Genomic DNA, 20,104 nt, shown 5'->3' with positions numbered 1-20,104 from the left:
CCAATTAACTAACTCATGTCCCTTGTGTATGGACTCGTTTAGTTGAGAAGATGGATGTGACTGTTAAATTTTAGTTATTAGTTTTATAATAAATTTTTAATTTCTCAATACACACAAAAGTTAGAAAAGTGAATCAGAATCTGTTTCTCAGCTTTTAGTTTATCGTAGTTACAACTGTTTTCTCAACCAGCTAAAAGTCCCGAGATCAGAAACCAACCGTTTGAATAGCTTTGATTTTTTTAAGGAAAAATGAAAAAAAAAAAGTCTATCCAAACGGGATATGTATCCTAACAAAGAGGCCTATCAATCCTGTTTCCAAGAAGTTGAGAACAGATAACCAATCCGCCAATGAATTGACAAGAACAAAAACGGATGAGAACCCCAAGAAAAAGCAAGCAGCATGAACTGAGGTCTCTTGCCTTTCACTTGAAACGGCAGGTTACAACCGCTACCACCAACCAGGCAACCAAATCCCCTGAAACAAAATTGTGGCAGTTCCTTACATCGTGATGCAACGACGCCACATGCCAGCATCGCAAATGCTCTACAGAGTCTACAAACTAGATCGTCCATGCATCACCACCACTGCAGGAACAAGCACATGAAACAGGACAGAGCAAGAGATGTGAAAGACGCGGCAGCCGGAGCCTCGGCACTGGACTCTTCTGGACCGATGTCAGGTGCGTTCAGGCCTCCGGAGCTATCGGTGCCCGGTGGTGATAGAGACGTGGGAGTACTCGGCGTGCCTGGCGATCCTGACTGCCCGGCAGTGCTGCACACAAGAAACACCATGATTCAGTCAGTTTTAGCAGCTTCGGGTACATCAAGGCATAATAAAACTGTAACGGTTACACATAATATTTGAGGAATTTTACAGTACATCTAAATGAGTGTATGCCATCTATTTTTCTCATCCGGTGGTTCAGATTGGCCCAATAATACTCTATCGCCCATCAGTATCATAGGTATCATTAAAGAGTATCATGGGTATCATAAGGGTAGAATTGGAAACAAAAAACCATGATAAACTTGTAAATTATATGTTTAATTAGGAAAGGTCAAAATATTAGTTTATTCTTCGGATAAACTTTCACTTATTCTGTTCATTTCATTTATTAGGGTTTTCACCCTCCGTCGATTGGTCGATGATGGGTGTTGAAGGTCCGAAGTCCGTCAGTCAATGATGTAATTACCCCAAAGGGTATCAAGATAATTACAATAATACCTACTAAAATGTACGGTTGGATCACAACAATGATACTCTCCACCATCTAGTATCATGGTGTACTGTAAAGGTTCCCTAATATTTATGTGGGTCATTGGATTAAGAAAAATAAAATAAGGAGCTAAGTAAAATGTATCCACTTGTTTTAATAAAATATTGATTTAAAGGTTCCAAACTAATTTAGAAAAACAGCTTATTTTGTAACACAACTGATAATGCAGTACTTCCCCATATGTAACATCCATGCTACCGAGTTAGCTGTTTGAGTGATGTCTGACCTGTAGACTCATTTGACACCAAAATAACCATGAAAGCATGATGCATACCATGCAGTCTCGTTTTTCGTATTCCTTACCCTCTTTTGCAATAAAAAGATCTCTTAGTCCTATCCAGCAAATCATTTTCTTTCTCACAATCAAGTACAGGAAGCAAGACATGCAGGACAGTTGGACAGAATCCTCATAATTCAGGGCGCTTAGTATCCTAATAAATTCTATATCTATATGTAAGGCACGCACATTATATATTCCATCATATTTGAAGTTGGAATATCAGAAAGTTTCCAGGTATGGAGCGCACTAAAATGTTGCTACTATTATTGTTGACTACATTGATAGACTTCTTTAACTGAGGAGGAGGAAAAGATGGAGCCGTTAGGCCTCTCTAACGGCTATTTGGGCGACTCCATGAACCACCACCAAGATCCACCAAATCCCCTCCAATCCATCGTTTTTTCGCCCTCCCCTCCAGAGATCTTTAACCTCTAGCCATCCTCATCTTCCCTCCCTCCAGATCTCCCCCTTTTCTTTGGTCCTTGCGGCCTAGCCGGTAAGCAAGTGGCCAACAACAATTCCGAAAGCTCCACCACCTTCCTGCTGCCCCCATGGCCCTCGCCATCGTCGTCTCAGGCCCACATCACAATCCTTCGGCGCCCGCCCTATCCAGTGAGCACCCACTCCCTCCAGATCCAAGCCGTGTCCACCTCCTCGGGGGCCAATCCTTATAGCCCAGCTCTAGATCTGCAGCTCTACCCCTTTGTCTCGCCGCCGCCACCTCTGCCAGGACCCCCTCCAGCCGGCGCTGCGGACATCGCCTTCGTGCCGGCCACCCCGGATTCCGCCACCTCTCCGCCACCTTCCTACACTGAGATTGTGAAGCCCCCCCCCCCCGGACTTCGCTTCAGCACACCTCCATCAGTGCCTCGTCTCACCTCTCCGCCCTGCCGGCCGACGTGTTCACTTCGCCCCGAGCCCTCCAAGGCTCCACTCTAGCACCCGGTCTCGTCGATATGAACCCCTTCCAGTCCGTCACCATAATCCCCTCCTGGCATCGCCCCGTGGATCGCCGCGCGGCGCGCGGGATTTGGCGGCGCACGACGAGGAGTCGGGCTAGACCATAGTCAGAGGCCGGCACTGGTGGCGCAAAGTGGAGAGCTCAGGCGCGGTGCCTCAACCTTCCCCAAGTCGACGGGATGGGAGGGCAGGTCGAATGCCACCTAAGGACTCTAGGCTCCCCCTTCTTCGCTCGTCCTCCACTTTTGCTCTGTTCCAAGAGCGTACTAAGGGTCGTTGTTTCATTTGCTTGGCTCCCGATCAGAGAGCTGCTGCATGCAGGGATCCAGTTCGCTGTTTCCGGTGCATGCACTCTGGGCACAGGGAGAGGGACTGCCGCTCTACTCATCGTGTCACTGCTCCCCCTCGCCATGCTGCTCCAGACAGGGAGTGTCAGCCTATGAGGTATGCGATGACTCCCGCTGAGTCTGGGCTCGGCGACCCTACTGCACGTTCTGTTGAAGAAGACTGCTTCGTCCCCATCTCCGTCGATCTGGAGCGCGACCATCGGGCGTGGGAGGCGAACACGCTTGTGCCGTGGGCCGTTCACCTCCCTCCAGGTGCGGGAGCTCGGGATGTTGAAGATGCCGTCCTAGTTGAGCTGCGGCTCCGCCGCGGGGATGTCGTCGTCACGCGGCACCATCCTGAAGCCTTCCTCCTTAAGTTCCACCAAAGGCGCCATTGTGAAGAAGCCCACCGGTGTCAATGCATCAAAAGGCATGGCATCGAGCTCCACCTTGGTCCATGGCGCAGTCTATCTAAGGGCATTGCAATGAAGCTCCTCTTTAGAGTTCGGTTGTGCCTGGACGGTGTCCCGAGGCATGCTTGGACCCTGGACATCGTGGAACGCATAGTGGGGCGCTCCTGCTCGCTTCAGTGTATTGAGACCGATCTCTCTCAACCGAAACACACCCGCCACATTGCGCTGTGGGCCTCGACATCCAACCCGGGCCTTATCCCTAAGGTAGTGTGGCTTATTTTCTCTCACAGTGCAGGGTATGACCATTCCTCCACCACTCATGTATCAGCAATGCAGCTAGCTCCTTGGCAGCAGGGAAGCAAGCACCAGGTCTTTGTACATCTGGAGGTTATTGAAGACTTCTCAGCGAGGCAGTGCACATCAGCAACGTAAGATATGCCCAAGCTCCTCTCTCTCCGACACGTCAGTACTTCGACTGGTTTTATGGGGTAGCAGATGGCGACTCAGCTCGCTCGGCAGACCAGGATCGAGTCGAGCTGCGCTGGGCTCTCCGGGAGATCCCCGTGAACCGTGTGAGTTTGGATGGCTGAGGTCACAACGGAGGGCGCAGCTGCAACACCGAGCACCCAAACAACTCCCTGCGCGGCCGCCGTGACGACGACAATGGCGACCATCACGGCCACGGCTCCATGTTTTGCAGGAAAACACTGCTCATTGTTTAAGGGAAGCAGAGGCCTACATCACCAAATCTTGCCGGTCCGCTGATCAGCGCAATATCTCAGGCGTGCTGCAACTGTCGTGCTTGGGAAACGACGTTCTATCTGCTTCCGAAGGCGGTCGCCTGCAATTTCCCTCCCCTCTGACTATCACCGAGTAGGCGGTTGCAGACCCTCTCGACCTCTTCAATCAGTCTCTGCGCCTAGCAGCGACTTCACCACTGATCACCCCTGCTGCTGCTACTGCACGCGAGGGGGAAGACATGGGTATTGATGATAGTACGACGGCGGCTCGACCGTCCTCTCCGGTAGCGGGACCCACACCAAGTCCCCCTGCTGCCTCTGCTCCTGCTATCCCGACGGGTCCCGTAAGGACCACGCCCATGGTGGAATTGCCTGCAGCTGCAGCAACTATGGCGGCACCTGCGATTTTGATCGGTGCTACGGCTTCCGCTGCGGACTCCGCTGCTCCAAGAGTGGACCAATCCATCATGGCATCAGACATTGACATCGAACTCCAAGCGGCGAACTGCAACCACCTTCTGGCTACCACCAGGATGATGGAGGCGGACCCAGCAACTCCTATTGCCGCCAAGCTAACCGCTGATTGCCTTTTTGTTGCAGCGGAATCGCCACTTCAACTTACACCAGCTCTTAACGCTTCGTCACGAGCGTCACAGATCCCCCAACCGTCTCGGCGCGAACGGGTCTTCAACATGTCCAACCTTCGACGCAGTGCACGCATCGCCAAACAACCGCGGATGACGACGATGGAGTGGGCGCACCTGGTGCTCTGCCACAGACTTGGCCTCCTAAACGAGGCAGACGATCATCCTCTGATTACGGAGGCTCTCACCAAGTACATGGCAATGTTCGATGGACCCCTTCCGGCACACGTCATCGCTGCTCTTACATCGCTCTTCGACATCGACGACGGGGTCGCCGGCCATATGGACGGGGTGATGATTGAGCTTGCTGGAGAAGGGGTGGCTGATCTACCTGATGTGCTTGAGTCTGCAGCTGCCTAGTTGCTATGTCTACACGGCCTCTTAGAGCTAGACCTGGTTATCAATGTTTCACGGCCTTTCCATGTTTTCAAAACCTCTGCCTTCTGCTATCGCCTATATGATCCGCAGCTCCAACTTTATACGTGCATCAACCATGCTTGCCTTTCAACAGACAGTTTTTATTTTAGAACCTGTAGGCGTTCGCCTGATGTATGGTAATGCTTGTGCTTTGATTGTGATGCTGTGCAGCCTAGTTTCTCTGAACTTCGCCTACTTAGCCTTCCTAACCTGCCCCTCTGCTGCCTTGCTTCCTGTGTATCAGGCGACAGTGACGGCCGATGCCTTTGTTGCTGACGGCAAAACAAGCCAGGTTTCAGAGTTTCTATAGCTTAAAGCATTCCTTCTACCGAGCTCATCACCCTTTCGATGACAGTTACAGACCTAGATATAATTTGCTGGAATGCTAGAGGTCTCAACTCAGTGGCAAGATGTTCCATAGTCCATGAATTGCTCTTGGCTACGAAATGTCATTTAGCAAGCCTGCAAGAAACCAAATTGCGCAACATAGGCGCTCCTCTTGTTGCATATATGGGAGGCTACAATTTGAGCTCTTTTGCGTATAAACAAGCTCGTGGCACCAGAGGGGGAATCCTACCTCTATGGAATGAGAATGTTATTGATGTGCAACAGGTTGCCGTGGCCAGATATTCCATCCCTGCGCTTATAACCATAAGGCATTGCTCCACCACTTTCTTGCTCACCTCAGTCTACGACCCTTCAAGAACCTCTGAAAAAATGCCTTTCTACGACACATTCGCCGCCTCAAGCCAAAAGGTGATAGGAAGTGGATAATCCTAGGGGATTTTAACCTCATTTACCGTGCAACAGACAAAAACAACCGCAATTTAAACCCCTCATTGATGAGACGCTTTCGTGCCGCTCAGAATTTCTATGAACTTCGGGAGATTCACTTGCAGAATAGAAAGTACACCTGGAGCAATGAGCGACGATCTCTGGCTTTGGTTAGGCTGGATTGAGTTTTCTGTAATGAGGGTTGGGATCTGACTTTTGATCATCATGTTTTATACGCCCTTGGCTCCTCTGCATCAAATCATTGCCCACTCCTCTTATCAAACCAAAGTGGGCTGAGACGTCCGCGACCTTTCAGGTTCGAGAATTTCTGGACAAAGATGCTAGGTTTCATGGAGGCGGTGCAGGGGGCTTGGCTGCAGCCGGTTTGCCACACAGAACCAATCCACCGACGGAGTCTAAGGTCTTGGAGCAAATCGCTTCTCTCAGTGGCAAAACTCAAACTTCAAATGGCGCATGATGTCATTTTACACCTTGACATTGCACAAGAAAATAGGGCTCTTACACAAGCAGAATTCAGTCTACGGGCAAGTCTCAAGCGTAGAGTAATGGGCCTTGCTGTTATCGAGAGAGCAAGAAAGCGACAATCTTCCCGAATCACTAACCTAAAAGAGGGAGATGCCAATACCAAATTTTTTCACCTTAAGGTCAACGGACGTCGCAGGAAGAATCACATTCAACACCTTCAAAATGGAAGTGAGTGGGCGGTCTCACATGAGGAGAAGGCACAGATAGTTCAAGATCACTTCTCCAACATTTTCTGCCACCCGCCGCCCAGAGACAGGGACATAAATTGGAATACCCTAGGCTTCCCATCTGTTGACCTAAGCTCTCTCGATGCTTCTTTCACTGAAGATGAGATTTTCAGAGCAATAAAGGAGCTGCCTAGCGACAAGGCTCCGGGGCCAGATGGTTTCACCGGAAACTTCTTCAGGTCGTGTTGGAACTTAATCAAGCAAGACCTAATTGCAGTTTTCAACTCAGTTCACAGCCTGAGATGCTCCCACCTGCGCATCATCAACTCGGCTAACATTACTCTCATTCCCAAAAAAGAAGGGGCAGACAACATACTTGAGTTTAGGCCAATTAGCCTAATCCATGGGGTGGCCAAGATCCTCTCAAAAGTGCTGGCCCTTCGTCTTGCGCCCCTCATGCACAAGTTAATTCCTTGCTGCCAAAGTGCTTTCATACGAGGTAGAAGCATTCATGAAAACTTCCTCTATGTTCGCAACATGGCTAGGCGATATCATAGGACAAAGACTCCAATACTCCTAGTGAAGCTTGACATCTCCAAAGCTTTTGACTCGGTTCGTTGGGATTACCTTCTGGCCTTGATGCAACATCGAGGTTTTCCCTTGCGCTGGCGGGACTGGATTGCCTCCCTGCTCGCCACTTCGTCCTCCAGAGTTCTGTTGAATGGCATCCCTGGCGCGGTCGTCCGCCATGGTCGCGGCCTCCGGCAAGGCGACCCCCTATCATCTCTCCTCTTCATTTTGGCTTTCGACTCTCTCCAACAGATCTTGACCAAAGCAACGGAAATAGGTCTTCTGAGCAAGCTTAGGGGAAGGAACACATGGCTTCGTTCTTCGATGTATGCAGATGATGCCGCAATCTTTGTTAATCCGGTCAAGGAGGATGTGCAGGTTCTAGTGCAAATCCTCGACAACTTTGGAAGTGCCTCGGGTCTCAAAATAAATCTGCAAAAATCTTCGGTGGCTCCGATAAGGTGTGACAATGTAAACCTTGAGGAGATTCTCCAAGATTTCATGGTAGCACGTGCAGTTTTCCCTATGAAGTATTTAGGCCGCCCCTTTGCAATTCGAAGGCTCCGAACAGTTGACTTCCAACCTCTTGCTGACAAAGCAGCGGGGCGGCTCACAAGTTGGCGAGGGAAAAATTTAGGCCAGGCCGGCCAAGCCACCTTAGTCAAGATCGTGCTTTCCTCACAACCTGTGTACTTCCTCACAGCCCTCAAAGTGCCAAAGGAGGTGTTAAAGAAGCTTGATCACAACAGAAAACGGTTTTTGTGGGCTGGCGATGGAAACTTGACAGGAGGTAAATGCAAAGTCAATTGGGCTGCAGTGTGTCGGCCAACACACTCGGGAGGCCTAGGAATTTTAAACTTGGAGAAATTTGCAAGAGCTTTACGCCGCCGATGGTTATGGCAAGAATGGAGATCGACGGACAAACCTTGGATAGGTATGGGTACGCCGTGCGATGATACTGACAGTAAGCTTTTTGCAGCAGCGACCTCGATTACCATTGGAGACGCTGCAAAAGCGAGCTTCTGGCTCTCGGGCTGGCTGCAAGGCCAACATCCAAAAGACCTAGCGCCAAATCTTTACAAGCTTTCAAAGAAGAAAAAGGTTTTGATCAAGGAGGCTCTTAGAGATAGCACATGGATGCGGAATCTGAATTTGCAAGGCAATATCACCTCGGTAACCCTTCAGGAATTCGTCCTACTGTGGAATGCGACTCAAAGTCTCCAGCTCAACCCAGATCATGAGGATGAAATCTCCTGGAAGCTGAACACTACGGGCACTTACACGACATCCTCGGCATATGGAGCACAATTTATCGGATCGGTGAGGACCTTACACAGCACAATGATTTGGAAAGTTTGGGCTCCTCCAAAATGCAAGTTTTTTGCATGGCTCATCATTCAAAACCGCGTTTGGACCGCGGACAGGCTAGCTGCGCGGGGATGGCCAAACAGCACTTACTGCCCTCTATGCAGGCACACACCGGAATCGGCACATCATTTACTTGCTGATTGCAGATACTCGAGAAGGGTTTGGACTCTAATTGCAGAATGGGTTGCGTACCCGGAACTCTAACCATCCTCCTGGCGCCAAAGCAATTCAGTGCATGAGTGGTGGAAGATGCTAGCCTTCACACAAGGAAACCCAAAGAGAGCTAGCCGATCTCTGATCCTGCTAGTTGTTTGGGAGATCTGGAAGGAATGTAACGCAAGAATTTTCGACCACAAATAGCTTTCCGTGACGTCGCTTTTTGCCAAGATCAAAGAGGAGGGAAGAACATGGGCCCTGGCGGGAGCGCGCTGGCTTGCGAGTATCATTCCGAGAGGCTAATCCTTTCTTGTTTTTTGTTTTCTTTCTTTGTCTCCTCTAGTTCCCCCGGGGCTGCTACCATGTACAGAACTCTCTTCTTTATGCAATAGATATCAGCACTTCCTTGTGCTTTGATTACATAGTGGGGTGAAATATATTATTTGATACATATTAAGGACATAATTCTTGACCATTTCTTCCTACCAAAATGCATCTGTTGAAGTTTTATTTGTTACTAGAAGTAGTGTTGTTCTTGCCAATAAACCTTATCCTTGAAATTAAGTAAACACTTCCAATTAAAGTACAAGTTGAAGAAATGAGTGATGCCACAACTAAGCTTTTCTAATTTTATCTGCCAAAGGTCTACCTTTGGATATAATGGATTTCTACAAGATAGAAAAAGTAATGGAAATAATCAATGAAGTTATTGTTAGAAATTCAACATTGCCTGCATCATTTCTGCACTTCTTCAAATGGAGGGACGTAAAATATAATGCATGTACCTTGGAGATGCAGGGTAGGTGCATGATCCATAACCTGAAATTCAAAACAAACAAATAAGCAAATAGAAATAAGTAGATACCCCACATACTTCAAGGATTTCTGAAGATATTTCAGAAAGCAGTGTTCAAAAAACAAAAAGAAAGAGACACAAAAAAGGGGTCAACTAGATGCAGGCATGCACATAATGTTGAACTTCATACTAGTATACAACACAGATTAGTCGTATCTACAGAAACTTTAATTGTAGATACAAAACAGGGGGAAAAATACGCAAACTAAGATACACCCATATTAGAAGAAAATGCAAGTACATATACAGACTACCAAGGACAATTGAAAATTTGCTGTTCAGTCCATTAGAAGTCCAGCTCTTTTTGACACTGTCAATTGGAAGTACAGTGACGATATAAGACTATGGTAGGTGGTGATGAACACTTACAAGTTTATTAATTCTTTCTATTGAGAAATATATTGTGCAAACTCATTTTTATGTAGAATCATGCCATCTTAGGTCATACCCTCTTTTGTATATCTTTTAGGTTTGTAATTCAGCGCACAAAAAGAATATTAACGGGAATTACTATAATTACATTCACTTGGGATGACAGAGTAGTGCACGTGTATGATCAGAGTATGTATTCGAATATTGGTGCAGTTTAAGTCCTCTGTCAAGAAACCTCACTTAAGCCGACAAGCCAACAAATTCACAACATAGGACAAAGGCTCTGTCCTCTTCATGATAATAACGAGTACGAAATCACTATGCAATTATTCCTACTCCTTTCATCTGTAGCAAGTGAGTCCTTGACTGATTTGTCTACTCTCACCAAATCATCCAGACTGATGATCCTTGAACATAACTATGAAGGCCAAACTGAGAACAAACATGTATGACCCAAAATACACTTGCCTCATTTTAAGTGTGTAGAAAAGTGTCATTTGTTTACATAGTTGTCGTAAGCATATTGTATCAACCCATTCATGATTTCAGCATCTAATAGTTTCACAATTTTAGTTCACCTACAAGCCATCACCTATGCTTTGTAGCTTAATTTGTAGCCTGAATGATTAAAAAGCCTAACAGGCTAGCACAGCATAATTACTGCCCATGTTATACAGCCTGGTTAAACACCTCCTAACGAAAACAAGGTTTTTGGATATGAAATTTGACTATATAAACAGAAAATAATCATTTATCTAAAAAAGTTGAAGGTACTAAACCCTGCAGTGTAATATCTGATCACTCAGGGGCATGGATCCTTTCGCGCATCCGGTGAATACTTCTCATAATAATATGGAACAAAACACTCCCTATTTAGCACCAGGCTGAACTTAATTGTTTGGGTTCACAGCAATGGTGTGGGTAGTAGAAAATTGTAGAACTTGTCAAGAGCATCGATAACCCATGGACTAAAAAACAATAAGGTCCATAGGTTATCAACAATGTGGATGCCGTTAATTCATTTACTGCCGATTAGTGTAGCAATGCAACTTTCATCATCACCTTACTGCCATTCCAGACAAGGTTTCCAGTATGTTTATGCAACTTCGAGAATGAATCCAAGAAAACTCTTTTGACGCATCTCATACCAATGGGAAGCAAGTCCCAACTTTTGTTCACTCATGACCTTTTCTTTTGAAGATTGATAGTATTCTCATATGCATCTATGTTAGTTTATCTCCTGATTACTTAGCAGCACAAAAAAATGGAAGGTAAAAGAAGAAAACTAGTACTAGCCAATGAAGGCAAAGGTATGACAGGAGAAACAAACAAACCCAAAGGTTCCAAAAAGAAAAGCAACTAGTTTAGAACAGTATGCTGGCGCAAAGCAAAAGAGAGACAGGACTCGACGACCAAGCCATGAACAAAAAAGCAAAAGCAAAAAGACTGATGGATGGATACACAGAAACAGAGCATGAGAACAACAAAAAAAAGAAGTATACTGACTGGGGTCCGTGAGCGTGATGGTGGCGGTGCCGGCGAAGTCGCAGGCGCCGGGCGCGGCGCGCGAGCGCTGGAAGATGGAGTTGAACGCGTAGGATGCGTGCGCGGCGAGGGTGTTGGGGAGGTAGCAGAGGCCGCTGGCCTGGATGGGCGCGCAGTCGGCGCCCCCCGCGGGGCTGCACGCGTAGTCCAGCGCCGCCTGCAGCGCCTTCACCGACGCCCCGCTCCGTGCGATGCACCAAGCCGCCGCCGCCGGCCGCGCCATGACGAGCATCACCGCCGCCCACGCCACGGCGACGAGCCACAGCGCCGCAGGGAGGCGCCCGCGCCGCCGCATGTGTGGTGGGGGTCGGAGCGAACTGACTGACGGTGACGGAGAGAGAGAGAGAGAGAGAGAGAGGAAAGGTGGTGGGAAGGGAATGTGGGAAGGAGGAGAGCGATGGGTCCGAATATGGGGAAGACGGGGGCGGGAGAGAGGATCTCCTCCTCCAGCTCCTTCCTCGGAGAAGCTGCTTTCTCTTTTGCCTTTTTTTGGGTGCAGTGTTTTCTTTTGCTTGGGTGCATGGGTTGGGTCAATGCAGTTTGGAGTGAAAGCATTACGGATAATTATCCAATCTAAATCCTATTTTTAAGGACATGGAAAGCAGTTTTAGATACTGGCCGGATACGGATAATTCGAATCCGACTGTGTACGAGTAGGATATGGGATTTCAATCAAAAAAAAAAGGTAGGATATGGGATTGATAAAAAAATCTGACGAATACTGATTATCCGGCAACTGAAAGCGGATTATCCGCAACTTCAGTGAGCCCAACAAGACATAATCACAGCCCAACTTCAAGTAGGAGTGCATGCATGATGAATGGTTTCTTTGAGCTATTTCACAAGAAGCTTTTTCTGAAAATTGATGCATGGTCGATCTGGGGGGGCTAGCTGCTCTGTGTTGTGGATTGTGTTGTCCGTGAACTGTGAATTGTTCATTTGTTTATGTTGATAGTTCGACTAATGCTTGGACCACTGCTGCTAGTTGCTAGCTGCCATGAATCCATGAACATAAGTATTTTGTGTATTGTGTAAGTGTGTATTGCTGTTGGAGAGCAATACTTTGTTAACTATGGATCAGCGCATAATTCTACATATGTGCTCATATATCTGACTATTTAAACTCGTTTTCTAGTTCGAGTCTATCCCGAATCCGTATCATTTTCTACATCTAAAAAAATCGTATTCGCATCTACATCCGTGTATTATCTGGATATGACAAAAAAACATGTGAATTAGGATATGGAGAAGGCATTATCCACTCCGATCCTTTTTCACCTCTAACTGCATTGATGTGTTATGTGTTCTTTAGTTATTTTATGTCGATGACACCTTTGAGCCAAAGATTACCATCTTAGGAAAATTAGGATGTACCATATTCATCACAAATATGGGAAGGTGAAATGAAACAATCGCAAAGTAGCTCGGCAGCTTAATATAAACCAATCGTCGTCCAATGTTATCAATCTTCTCGTACTTTTGGAAGTTTCTCTAGGTTTATGTTTTCACGTGCGCGATTATAAATTAATGCTTATAGGCTAACCAGAAAGCAGGTAAAACTGTCTCCAGCCCAGTCTCAACGACGGTACGGAGGCCCAGCCCAACAATAAAAAAACGGATGGACCATGAGGGTATTCCCGTCCAAACTTGTCGCTCCGCTCAAGAGCGCGCTCCCCATCCTTGGAACTGAAAGAAACACCATCACGCCGCGCATGCACATACACCTGGTCCATAGACCGAACCCGCATCTCCACCCTACCAACCGCCTCGAGATCCGCGAAACCGCCGCCTACCATCCTGTCGTCGTGTATTTCCCCTTCTCTATAGTAGGGTTTATGCCCATAACTATTCCAAAAGGAAAAAAGAAAACCTCCCCCAATTCGAATCCCAAAATCGCCGCGGAAGCTTCTGGAAGGTTCGCTTCGGCGTTCGGCGGCGGGGCATCGATGGAGGCCGTGCAGCTGACGCCGGGCGCGGTCCAGGCCATCGCGGACGGGATGGGGCCGTCGGCGATCCAGCCGGTGCTGCAGGTGGCGGAGGTGCGCCCCATCACCTCCACCAAGCGCGGCCCTGCCGGCGCGAAACCCGACCCCAACTCCTCGGAGCGGTTCCGCATGATGCTCTCCGACGGCGTCCACGCGCAGCAGGCCATGCTCGCCACCGCCTACAACCCCCTCGTCAGGGACGGCACCCTCCGCGTGGGCACCATCGTCCACCTCAACGAGTTCATATGCAACACCATCCAGGGTAAAAGGTGAGTGAGTGTCCTTGCCCCGACAGCTCTTCCCTGATGAGCATATAACTTATTAGTTGGATGGTTTCGCAACGAAGATTGGAGTTCCTTGGCTTGCATTAATTGGAATACAGATTGATACATGCTAGTGCAAGAAATGCTGGATCATGTATTTGACGCGTGTGTGGGAATTTGCCTGGAGAACGTATCCTTGGAGTTCGTTAAATTTTGAGATGACCTGTCAGGTTCCACTCAGCAATAATGTCATGTCAGGGGGGCCGTGCGTTATTTTGTGATGCCAACAATGCAGTTAGGAGCTCTGCTGCTATTACAAAATTGTAGGGCTTATGTGCTGTGCATCTATATTTATCCACACGGTAGTCCTCCGGCATTTGATTGGCAGAGCCGAGAATATTACGGAGTTTTCGTTATGTTCCAGCTGAAAAGGTTGTCCTTAGTGTTAATCCTGTTGGTAAAATGGAGGAATTCGGTGTAGATTTAGTGCAATGTTGATCCATGTTTGGGGCATTTCATGCAGATGCTTTGTCAAGTATATATACATGACTGCATGCAACCTAATCCTTTCTGTAGATTCTAAGAAAGTTTTCATTTTCTGATTCCACTGATTTGGCATGCCTACACATCTTTGCGGGTGTGTTCAATCCAATGGGATTCATTTCTCCTTCTGTTTTCTGTGTTGTTAACAATCGTCCGGTGTCAAGAATGCTCTAACCATTCAATTTGTAACAACTAATTTGTGCATACTACCTTCTGTTTTGTCATGATTTACCAGCCCGTCCCATCATTGATGGTTGCTGCAGTGAAAGAGATGTTGTATTTTTGTGCCAAATGCTTACAGCCTACAGCCGTCTTTCATTTTGATTGCCATTTTCAACTAATGAAACAAATCACAGCACATGTTCACATGAGCTGAATTGTAGAACCAACTTTCATAAATAAGTCTGGACTCTTAAACCTTGTTTGTTCTTGTGGCTACAGTTAACAATGTATAATTCCAGGCACGGATTATCATTATGATAGAACGGATAGGCTGGATTTATCTGAAGGGGTGTCAGCTCGCCACTAGTGCATTATCCTAACTCATTTAGAGTTTGTCACCTTGTTAGTGTTTGCCTATCTATGTTTTGTTTCATGAGCTAATTTCTACATATCTGTTTAGCTGATGCTATTTATAACTAAATGGGTACCTTTTAAAAGGAATAATATCATACTTAGAACATCAGATTGTTGATGTTCTCTTTTATGGATTACTACATATCACTTCAGTTGATAACTCTTCCCTGTTGTACTCAGGATCATTATTGTTGTGAAACTTGAAATTCTGCAAGGTGAATGCGCCACAATCGGAAGCCCCAAAAACTACGAGGCGCAAAGTCTAACTAAGGTACAAGAGCCTAACTTGCAGGGCAGTGCTGCTCAAAGTAATAGTGGAATCTATTCTGGTGGTCCAGGCACGATGGGGTCTTCTGTTGCTCCAAGGGCAGAGAAGGCTTCTAATGATCGATCATATGATGGGCCCTATAATGGTGATCAAGGCATGGTGGGTTCTTCTATTGGCCGGACAGTAGAACCTGGTCATAAAAATGTGTTTACTGGTGGATCTTATGGTACAATGTTGGCACAAAACACAGTAAATGCAGACATGGTGCTGCCAAGATCTCAGCAGCATTCACTGAACTATCATCAAAACCAAAGGTTTGCAGTTCCTGCCACAGGTGGTGGCTTGGCCCCTCCTGGCAATACTTATGAGTGCCCTGCGCAGTCTTCATATCAGCAGCCGCCTCCAGTGTATATCAATAGAGGCCCTGTTGCTAGGAATGAATCAACAACCCATATCACCCCAATTACAGCATTGAATCTGTACCAGAGTAGGTGGACCATCAAGGCTAGGGTGACTGCAAAGACTGATGTCAGGCACTGGAACAAGGCCAACGGTGCAGGCAAAGTTTTCTCTTTTGATCTCCTTGATGCAGAAGGTGGAGAAATTCGTGCAACATGCTTTAAAGAAGCGGTTGACCAGTTTTATGACCTAATTGAGGTTGATAAGGTGTACTTGATATCTAGAGGAAATGTGAGACCTGCACAGAAGAGGTTTAACCCTTTGAACAATGATTGCGAAGTAACTCTGGATGCCTCAATATCATCTGTAGAGATTTGTCCTAGTGATGATTACAGCATCCCTAGGCAGCAGTACAATTTCCGGCAGATCAGTGAAATAGAGAACATGGATAATGATACCCTGGTAGATCTACTTGGTGTTGTTACATCAATTGGCCCTTCTAGTACAATAATGAGGAAGAGTGGCACCGAAACCCAGAAAAGAACTCTTCAACTGAAGGACATGTCTGGTCGGAGCGTGGAAGTAACCTTTTGGGGAAACTTCTGTGGTGTTGAAGGTCAGCAGCTGCAGTTGCAGTGTGATTCTGGTTTGAATCCGATACTTGCTTTGAGAGGTGCCCGTGTCAATGATTTCAGTGGCAGATCAGTGAGCACAATCAGTATAACCCAGTTAAGAATAAACCCAGACTTTCCTGATGCAGAAAGGCTGAGACAGTGGTACATAATTGAAGGAAAAACTGCTGCATGTGTTTCTTTATCTCGGGAAATGTCTAATAAGGGCCGGGTTGATGTCCGCAAAACGATTGCACAGATCAAGGCTGAAAACTTGGGACGATCAGATAAGCCAGACTGGATCACTATTAAGGCTGCAATTTCAGAAGTACGGAGTGAGAGCTTTTATTATCCAGCTTGCCCCTTGATGTTTAATGAGAAGCCATGTAACAAAAAGGCCATACAGAATAGTGATGGGATGTGGCATTGTGAAAGATGTGATAAGAGCTTTGAAAACTGTGAGTATAGGTACTTGGTTACATTTCAAATCCAAGATCACACCAGTACTACCTATGTTACTGCATTCCAGGAGGCCGCTGAGCAGATATTTGGCCACTCGGCTCAAGAAATTTTCTCGATAAGAACTGTCAACCAAGATGATGCACTATTCGCAGAGATCATAGAAGGGGTCCGTTGGCATCAATATCTATTCAAATTGAGAGTCAGGGAGGAAACCTTCAACGATGAGCAGCGTGTAAAATGCAGCATTGTTAAAGCTGAAAAACTGGATCCATCGGAAGAGAGTAGAATCCTTCTTGGTGTGATTGACAGCCTTTTTCTGGATGGGTTAGGCTCAAGCCCAGGGGTACAAGGTGCTGTTACCCCTAATGCAGGTTTCACCAATTCGCAAGGCGGTTACAATGTGCTTACCTCCAACAATGCCTATGCCATGAATATGGGTGGTGCAAATCAGTTTGGACAGGAAGGAATCATAGGTGGTGGGATGTCAACTCCACTGTCAGTGACACGAAATGTACAGACTTGCAGTGCTTGTGGATCCAGTGGGCACAATGCACAGAACTGCCGTTCCGGTATGGATAGGCAGCAACCATCTTCAGGTGGAGGCTTCACAGGCATTAACTATGGCTCTCCTGCTGGCAACGGCCGCTCGGATGTGTGTTTCAAATGTAATCAGCCTGGGCACTGGTCTAGAGACTGTCCAGGGCAGGCTACCGGCCCCCAGCACCAGGCATATGGGAATAGTGGTGCATCAGGAGGCTTCACAGGTGGTAACTATGGCGCTACTGCTGGCAACGCCAGGTTAGATTTGTGTTTCAAGTGCAATCAGCCTGGGCACTGGTCTAGAGACTGTCCAGGGCAGGCTACCGACCCCCAGCACCAGGCATATGGGAATAGTGGTGCATCAGGAGGCTTCACAGGTGGTAACTATGGCGCTACTGCTGGCAACGCCAGGTTAGATTTGTGTTTCAAGTGCAATCAGCCTGGGCACTGGTCTAGAGACTGTCCAGGGCAGTCTACTGGCCCCCGGCACCAAACGTATGGGCAATCCTTTGTTGGGCGCTAATAAAGTATTTTGCCAACCTGGCAGCATCCTGCATTTTGTTATATGTTCACTGGGTGAAGTACCTGGGTCTGCACCTTGTATTGCTACTTTAAATATATATTTGCGTTCTGTCATTTTGTAGCGTCTATTTTTCTTCATGCCTGGTTGGTCTGCTTACACTGTTAGATGGGGATGCCGTCATGTTGGGGTCTGAATTGAAAGAATCAGATGCGCAACGGTGCTCTGCTTGGTTTATGCGTTGCCATTTGCCAAGGACTGGATGGTATGGAGCTGCAATTTTTCCTAGTCTGGAGATATTTGCATTACTTGGTTGTCACTTGTCAGAAGCTAGCTTAGGCCTTAGGATTCATCAGATGTAAAGATCAAACGATGATGGTATCTCGTAGTCGTACAGGATGAGATGCAGAGGCGCCAGGCACACATTTTGGTTTTGTGGTGTAGTTTTTGCCGCCAATTGCCCCACGCAAAAAGAAGTAATCCCCATATATACTGTAGCACTGAAATTCAAGTACTATCAGCTTACTTTATCAAAAGTTCTGCTGAAAGGGAAACTGAATCCAAGATCTAGAATAACGTTATTAAAATTTTGCTTGCACGTTTTTGTGAATTAGTTGTGTTCTATGAATGAATACTAAATCAATGATTTATTATCCTTGCGCTGTATGTTCAGAGTTCTGGTAATGGCTAACAGTCACGAAATGTACTGTTGGAATGAGTGCTCAAAAAAGTCATAGAGACGTAATGGAGCCGTCCAACAATTGGTGACGGTCTGACCGGAACAATTGGTGACGTACATGGTATACAGGGTCCATAGAACAAAAGTGTTTGTGTACCCAAAGCTCTAAATTTTCATATTATGGTATTTTCTAGAAACCATGGTTCTTCTTAAAACCTTTAGAAAGTACTATGTATCCGAATAGACCCTAAAGTAAATGTTTTCCGCCCCTTCGAAATAGTATATACGCATGTCGGGTACCTATGTACGACTCCTTTCTCCTATGTAAAAAGTGTTTCGAGATCTTCACCTAGAAATTCCTCATCAACCTCACCACCCTGAGCTGGTCTACGTCCATCTTCACCTGGAGCCTCACCCTCAGGTCTTGCAAGTTCATCGTCTTTACGTGCCGGCTCATGATCATCGGTGATATCATGTATGCTCTTCCGCTTGCAGTCGTTGCGTTTCCGTTGTTCCGACCTATTGCGGTACTTCTGGTAGTGGCTGGCGATCTGGCTCGCGCTCTTCGTTGGCAGGTGCTCTTCCCACATCGCCTTCCACTTGCCCTTCCCGTATATCTTGAGACCCTCCAAAAACAGCCTGCATTTGAGGAGATGAATTACTTGAGAGAAAACATGAGAGTGTTAATTTGATCGACCTTGATGCTATAGATGGAAACATCCGTAGTACGTATCTTTTCTCTTGTAAATTTATACGTGCTACGTATGGATCGGACAACTAATCGTACATGAACACAAGTTTGGACACTGATCTAACACCATGAGACAAGTAAAATATGGAGGCGAGAAGATGAGGTACATATATACTTGTGCTCTTCTTCGGTCCACATCTCGGGCTTTTTCCTTGTGCCTCCGTGCTTCCTCTTCTTGAGTTCTTGTCCTTCCTCCGGCGTGTCGACGGCGGCATTAGCCGGCATTGGCGCAGTAGAATCGTCCTCCGCCGCGACCGGCGGAGCTGGCGGCACCACCGCCTGGACTTGTTCCGCTACGGGCGCCGCTGTCGTAGCAACGATCTGCATGTCCCACTCGCGTGGCGTCTCCACTTCCTCCAGCGCGTCGAGGACGTGACGCAGCTCGGCGACCATGCGCTCGTACCTCTCGCACGCCTGGGCCAGCGTCTTGCCGCCGAAGTGCACGGCGACGCGATCCCACCTTGGGTACACGGGGCTGCAGAGATACAGCTCCAGCAGCTTGTCGTCCCTGCGGGTCCACGTTGGCTCCGGCCCCGGCTCCGGCGCCGCCGCGACGGGCATATCGTGGGGCATGGGGGTCGCCTGATCGAACCACCAGGGCTCACAGCAAATTAACACAACGTAGTCTGCAGAGCAAACTAGCCGTCCGTCCTATTAAATCACAACCATGTGATTTTGATTACCGTGCCTTAATCGGTGGGTTAGTACTGCTTATATAGAACAATAAGAGAAGGCTGCATGGTATTACGATCCGAATACAGCTACAAGTCACAGTCGTATACAACAAGACGTTATCCACGTGCTCACCGTCTCGGCCAGCGGACCGGAGGCTTGGGGTGGGGGAGTGTAGTGTCTCGCCGGCGCCGGAGAGATTCACTACGGGATCGAGAGACCAGTGAGAGAATCCGAGGAAAAGGGAGGCGAGAAAAGCACAGAGGCGAGAGGTAGGAGACGGTAATTTTCTGTTAATCACAGCTCTCCGGTTCAGTATTTACTAGCCCGATTGGCGCGACTACGCCGCACTCGTTTTTATTTTGCTGTGTAGACCACGACAAAAGAACAAAAGAAGACTAAACAAATTAGATTCACAAATTTT

General features: G+C 47.3%; 3 protein-coding genes across 3 annotated transcripts; 1 reads left to right on the top strand and 2 right to left on the bottom strand.

Annotated features, from left to right (window-relative positions):
- Positions 1–349: 349 nt before the first annotated feature.
- On the bottom strand, positions 350–11,891 carry LOC133917507 (PLASMODESMATA CALLOSE-BINDING PROTEIN 2-like). Its single transcript, XM_062361394.1, has 3 exons — positions 11,373–11,891; positions 9,424–9,457; positions 350–772 (listed from the first exon to the last, which is right to left on the bottom strand). The coding sequence occupies exons 1-3, from the start codon at positions 11,704–11,706 to the stop codon at positions 577–579; spliced, it is 564 nt and encodes a 187-aa protein (XP_062217378.1). The 5' UTR covers positions 11,707–11,891; the 3' UTR covers positions 350–576.
- A 1,320-nt stretch (positions 11,892–13,211) lies between these two features.
- On the top strand, positions 13,212–18,161 carry LOC133918961 (replication protein A 70 kDa DNA-binding subunit C-like). The gene is made up of 2 exons (XM_062363131.1): positions 13,212–13,665; positions 14,959–18,161. The coding sequence occupies exons 1-2, from the start codon at positions 13,247–13,249 to the stop codon at positions 17,579–17,581; spliced, it is 3,042 nt and encodes a 1,013-aa protein (XP_062219115.1). The 5' UTR covers positions 13,212–13,246; the 3' UTR covers positions 17,582–18,161.
- Positions 18,162–18,577: 416 nt separating this feature from the next.
- LOC133917876 (transcription factor SRM1-like) lies at positions 18,578–19,581 on the bottom strand. The gene is made up of 2 exons (XM_062361705.1): positions 19,124–19,581; positions 18,578–18,896 (listed from the first exon to the last, which is right to left on the bottom strand). The coding sequence occupies exons 1-2, from the start codon at positions 19,579–19,581 to the stop codon at positions 18,578–18,580; spliced, it is 777 nt and encodes a 258-aa protein (XP_062217689.1).
- Positions 19,582–20,104: the final 523 nt, after the last annotated feature.

Source organism: Phragmites australis, chromosome 5 (assembly GCF_958298935.1).
Source record: "Phragmites australis chromosome 5, lpPhrAust1.1, whole genome shotgun sequence".
In the NCBI taxonomy this organism is placed as follows: Eukaryota; Viridiplantae; Streptophyta; class Magnoliopsida; order Poales; family Poaceae; genus Phragmites; species Phragmites australis.
The sequence above is the reverse complement of the archived record's forward strand: the minus strand, read 5'-3'. Positions and strand labels throughout refer to the sequence as shown.

Excerpts from the sequence above, each read along its gene's own strand:
- LOC133917507 (XM_062361394.1), bottom strand. The coding sequence starts at position 11,706 with ATGCGGCGGCGCGGGCGCCTCCCTGCGGCGCTGTGGCTCGTCGCCGTG. Across the intron at positions 9,458-11,372 it reads CATCACGCTCACGGACCCCA|GTTATGGATCATGCACCTAC; the intron begins GTCAGTATACTT and ends TTTGAATTTCAG. Across the intron at positions 773-9,423 it reads ACCTACCCTGCATCTCCAAG|CACTGCCGGGCAGTCAGGAT; the intron begins GTACATGCATTA and ends TCTTGTGTGCAG.
- LOC133918961 (XM_062363131.1), top strand. The coding sequence starts at position 13,247 with ATGCCCATAACTATTCCAAAAGGAAAAAAGAAAACCTCCCCCAATTCG. Across the intron at positions 13,666-14,958 it reads AACACCATCCAGGGTAAAAG|GATCATTATTGTTGTGAAAC; the intron begins GTGAGTGAGTGT and ends TGTTGTACTCAG.
- LOC133917876 (XM_062361705.1), bottom strand. The coding sequence starts at position 19,581 with ATGCCCCACGATATGCCCGTCGCGGCGGCGCCGGAGCCGGGGCCGGAG. Across the intron at positions 18,897-19,123 it reads TGGACCGAAGAAGAGCACAA|GCTGTTTTTGGAGGGTCTCA; the intron begins GTATATATGTAC and ends CCTCAAATGCAG.